Here is a 3,224-nt window from a genome sequence, read left to right as displayed (position 1 = left end):
CTATGGCACTCGCCATGGCCGCCCAGCTCCCTTTCTACCTGCTCCTCCTTCCCCTCCTAGCCATAGCCCCGCTCCTCTACTTGGCGGTGTCCCGCGAGAGGCCCGGCTCCGGCCGGCGGCTGCCCCCGTCGCCCTGGGCGCTGCCGGTGATCGGCCACCTGCACCACCTCGCCGGCGCGCTCCCGCACCGCGCCATGCGGGACCTCGCGCGGCGCCACGGCCCGCTCATGCTGCTCCGCTTCGGCGAGGTCCCCGTGGTGGTCGCCTCCTCCCCGGACGCGGCGCGGGAGATCATGAAGACCCACGACGTCACCTTCGCCACGCGGCCCATCAGGCCCATGCAGCGCCGCATCATGGAGGGCGCCGAGGGCCTCCTCTTCTCGCCCTACGGCGACGCGTGGCGCCAGCTCCGTAAGATCTGCACCGTCGAGCTCCTCAGCACCCGCCGCGTCCACTCCTTCCGCCCCATCCGCGAGGACGAGATCGGCCACCTCCTCCGCTCCGTCGCGTCAGAGGCGTCGCCGGCGAGGCCGGTGAACCTGTCCGAGCGGATAGCGGCGTTCGTCGCGGACTCCTCTGTGCGTGCCATCATCGGCAGCCGGACGCCGAACCGCGACACGTTCCTGAGGCTGCTGGAGGAGGGGCTCAAGGTCATCCCTGGGATGAGCCTGCCGGACATTTTCCCGTCGTCGCGTCTCGCGATGCGCCTCAGCCGCGTGCCCGGACAGATCGAGCGTCGCCGTGGCGCCATGCTCGGTTTCATCGACACTATCATCGAGGAGCGCGAGAACAGAGACGCCGCCGCTACCGGCATCGAGGAACACGACGAGGACTTACTTGACGTGCTCCTGAGGCTCCAGAAGGACATGGACTCCCAGTATCCCCTCACCACCTTGAACATCAAAACCGTTATCATTGTGAGCTCTCTTTACAATCAACAAGAGCTGATGGCGGTCCAAAACCTCCATATCACATAAATGAGGGCATAATGTTTACTTACTTTGATTCTTTTGCAGGACGTGTTTGCTGCTGGCAGCGAGACCTCGTCCACGATGATCCAGTGGGCGATGGCCGAGCTGATGCGTAACCCGACGGTGATGCAGAAGGCGCAAGAAGAGGTCCGGAGAGAGCTCGCCGGCCACGACAAGGTGACGGAGGATGGCCTGACGAACCTGCACTACCTGCAGCTCGTCATCAAGGAGACGCTCCGGCTGCACCCCGCGGCGCCGCTGCTCCTGCCGCATGAGTGCCGCAGCCCGTGCGAAGTGCTCGGGTTCGACGTGCCCGAGGGCGCGATGGTGCTCGTGAACGCGTGGGCAATCGGCAGGGACCCGGCGCACTGGGATGCGCCGGAGGAGTTCATACCGGACAGGTTCCAGGAACAAGGTGGCATGGGCGGCAGAGACTTCAAGGGAACGAACTTCGAGTTCGCGCCGTTCGGCGCTGGCAGGAGGATGTGCCCCGGCATGTCGTTCGGTCTGGCCCACGTAGAGCTCGCGCTGGCGGCGCTGCTGTTCCACTTCGACTGGCAGCTGCCGGAGGGGATGGCCCCCGAGGAGATGGACATGACCGAGGCGGCCGGGATCACCACGCGCCGGCGGTCTGACTTGTTGGTGATTTGCATCCCACGTGTCCCAGTGTCGATCGAGTAAGTACGGTATGGATAATGTTGTCTTTGCCTGATAACTTGTGAAGTGACGACCTTTTCCCGTTCAGTGAGACCAGCGCCATCCTCTGTGCCCGACTCGCTGCCATTGGTTGGATTATTTTGGCAACATGTTTAGATTTAATCGCTTGAATCGGTTGGGTAATGGCCATGTTGTCAGAGAGAAGCAGAGGTTGAGAAATATGAAAGTTCTTCAGAATTTATATGGACAGAAGGCCAAGGAGTGCATGGGGAGTTATCTGTACCATAGAAAAAAGGAATGTCCTGGTTCAGTTTACACATTTCAACACACACCTTTTAAAGAATATAACATGTGGTTGAAAATTGATTACTTGTCCGTAATGCATCTATTTGTGTGTCAGGCACTTATCTTTTTTTGAAAGAACACAACCTTGGAGTATTTTTTTGGCACGGATTTTGAATCTTCACACTAGATCTGATAGTATGTATCCATAATTTATTTTCAGTTTTTGTTCTAACTTGTCCCCATAAAGAGTATCAAGGTGCTCTAATTTATAGCGAGGTTTAGTCCAGTATGACAATTTTGCAACACGGGTGCTTCTTTTGTACTTACTATCAGAGCTATACATTCAACTCAGTTGCAGATATCATGCAAGCGACAAAACGCATTATGATATACATTCAACTTGCTTACTCCACAGTTGCGCAAAATTTTCCTTGGTTCCAGGTTCTGAATACGTGCACTACAAGAAATCTGTTAATACATGACGGACCTTGTCCGTCACAGATCAATGCAAAACTGTCATGGGTAACCGTTCATGACGAACTCGCAACCCATCATGTATATCGCGTCATAATTTGACATCGCACCTTACATGACGGTACTTGTCCGTCATGGATCTGCCCCAAGCCCGCCCAGGCCCAATTCATTGTGACGAAACAAACCGTCACCAATTAACGCCACGTAGGATTTTTGGTTGACCGATTTGAATGACATGGCTGCCTACGTGGATACATTTTCCGTCACAAAATTCGTCATGGTTGAGCACATTAACCCATATCATTTGGCCCAATTTTTACCTGACACATTTTTAGCATAATGCGTTACACAAATTCCAGTGCCAATTTTGGCCCAAGAAGCAGTATTTGCGAAGTGTATAACATTACACTGATCAACCAATATGCACCCATCCGTATGTATGTAAAACGTAGCAGTTAACAAAATCATCTACAAAAATGATAACTTACAATATAGATTGAAAAAAAATCACACAACAGGGTTATGAATGAGTACAATTCATTTTATATCAATGTAACATACAAACTATAGAGGTCATTATTTAGGTTCTTGCTATCGGCCCTCTGATGGCAACCATCATCTCGTGGCTGATTGTGATGTGCAGCAACAAGTAGCCAGCTTCCCAATCTTACCTGCATGTTTATAAGAACCTTAGATTTTTTAGGGATATGACTAAATACTAGAAATAATATAATTGCAACAAATATAAAAATCAATTACATGTCCAACATTCTTAAATCTTATAGTTCCTATAAATGAGAATAACATTGTATCCACTATAAAACAAGAGTAAACATG

At 52.2% G+C, this 3,224-nt stretch overlaps 1 protein-coding gene across 1 annotated transcript; it reads left to right on the top strand.

Annotated features, from left to right (window-relative positions):
- Window positions 1–2: 2 nt before the first annotated feature.
- LOC123160918 (desmethyl-deoxy-podophyllotoxin synthase) lies at window positions 3–1,764 on the top strand. Its single transcript, XM_044578764.1, has 2 exons — window positions 3–917; window positions 1,017–1,764. Exons 1-2 carry the CDS (start codon window positions 3–5, stop codon window positions 1,650–1,652), a joined length of 1,551 nt encoding a protein of 516 aa, XP_044434699.1. The 3' UTR covers window positions 1,653–1,764.
- Window positions 1,765–3,224: the final 1,460 nt, after the last annotated feature.

The sequence above is a fragment of the Triticum aestivum genome, chromosome 7B (genome assembly GCF_018294505.1).
Source record: "Triticum aestivum cultivar Chinese Spring chromosome 7B, IWGSC CS RefSeq v2.1, whole genome shotgun sequence".
Taxonomy (NCBI): Eukaryota; Viridiplantae; Streptophyta; class Magnoliopsida; order Poales; family Poaceae; genus Triticum; species Triticum aestivum.
The sequence above is the reverse complement of the archived record's forward strand: the minus strand, read 5'-3'. Positions and strand labels throughout refer to the sequence as shown.

Coding starts and splice junctions, on each gene's coding strand:
- LOC123160918 (XM_044578764.1), top strand. CDS start 3: ATGGCACTCGCCATGGCCGCCCAGCTCCCTTTCTACCTGCTCCTCCTT. Junction 918..1,016: donor ACATCAAAACCGTTATCATT/GTGAGCTCTCTT, acceptor ATTCTTTTGCAG/GACGTGTTTGCTGCTGGCAG.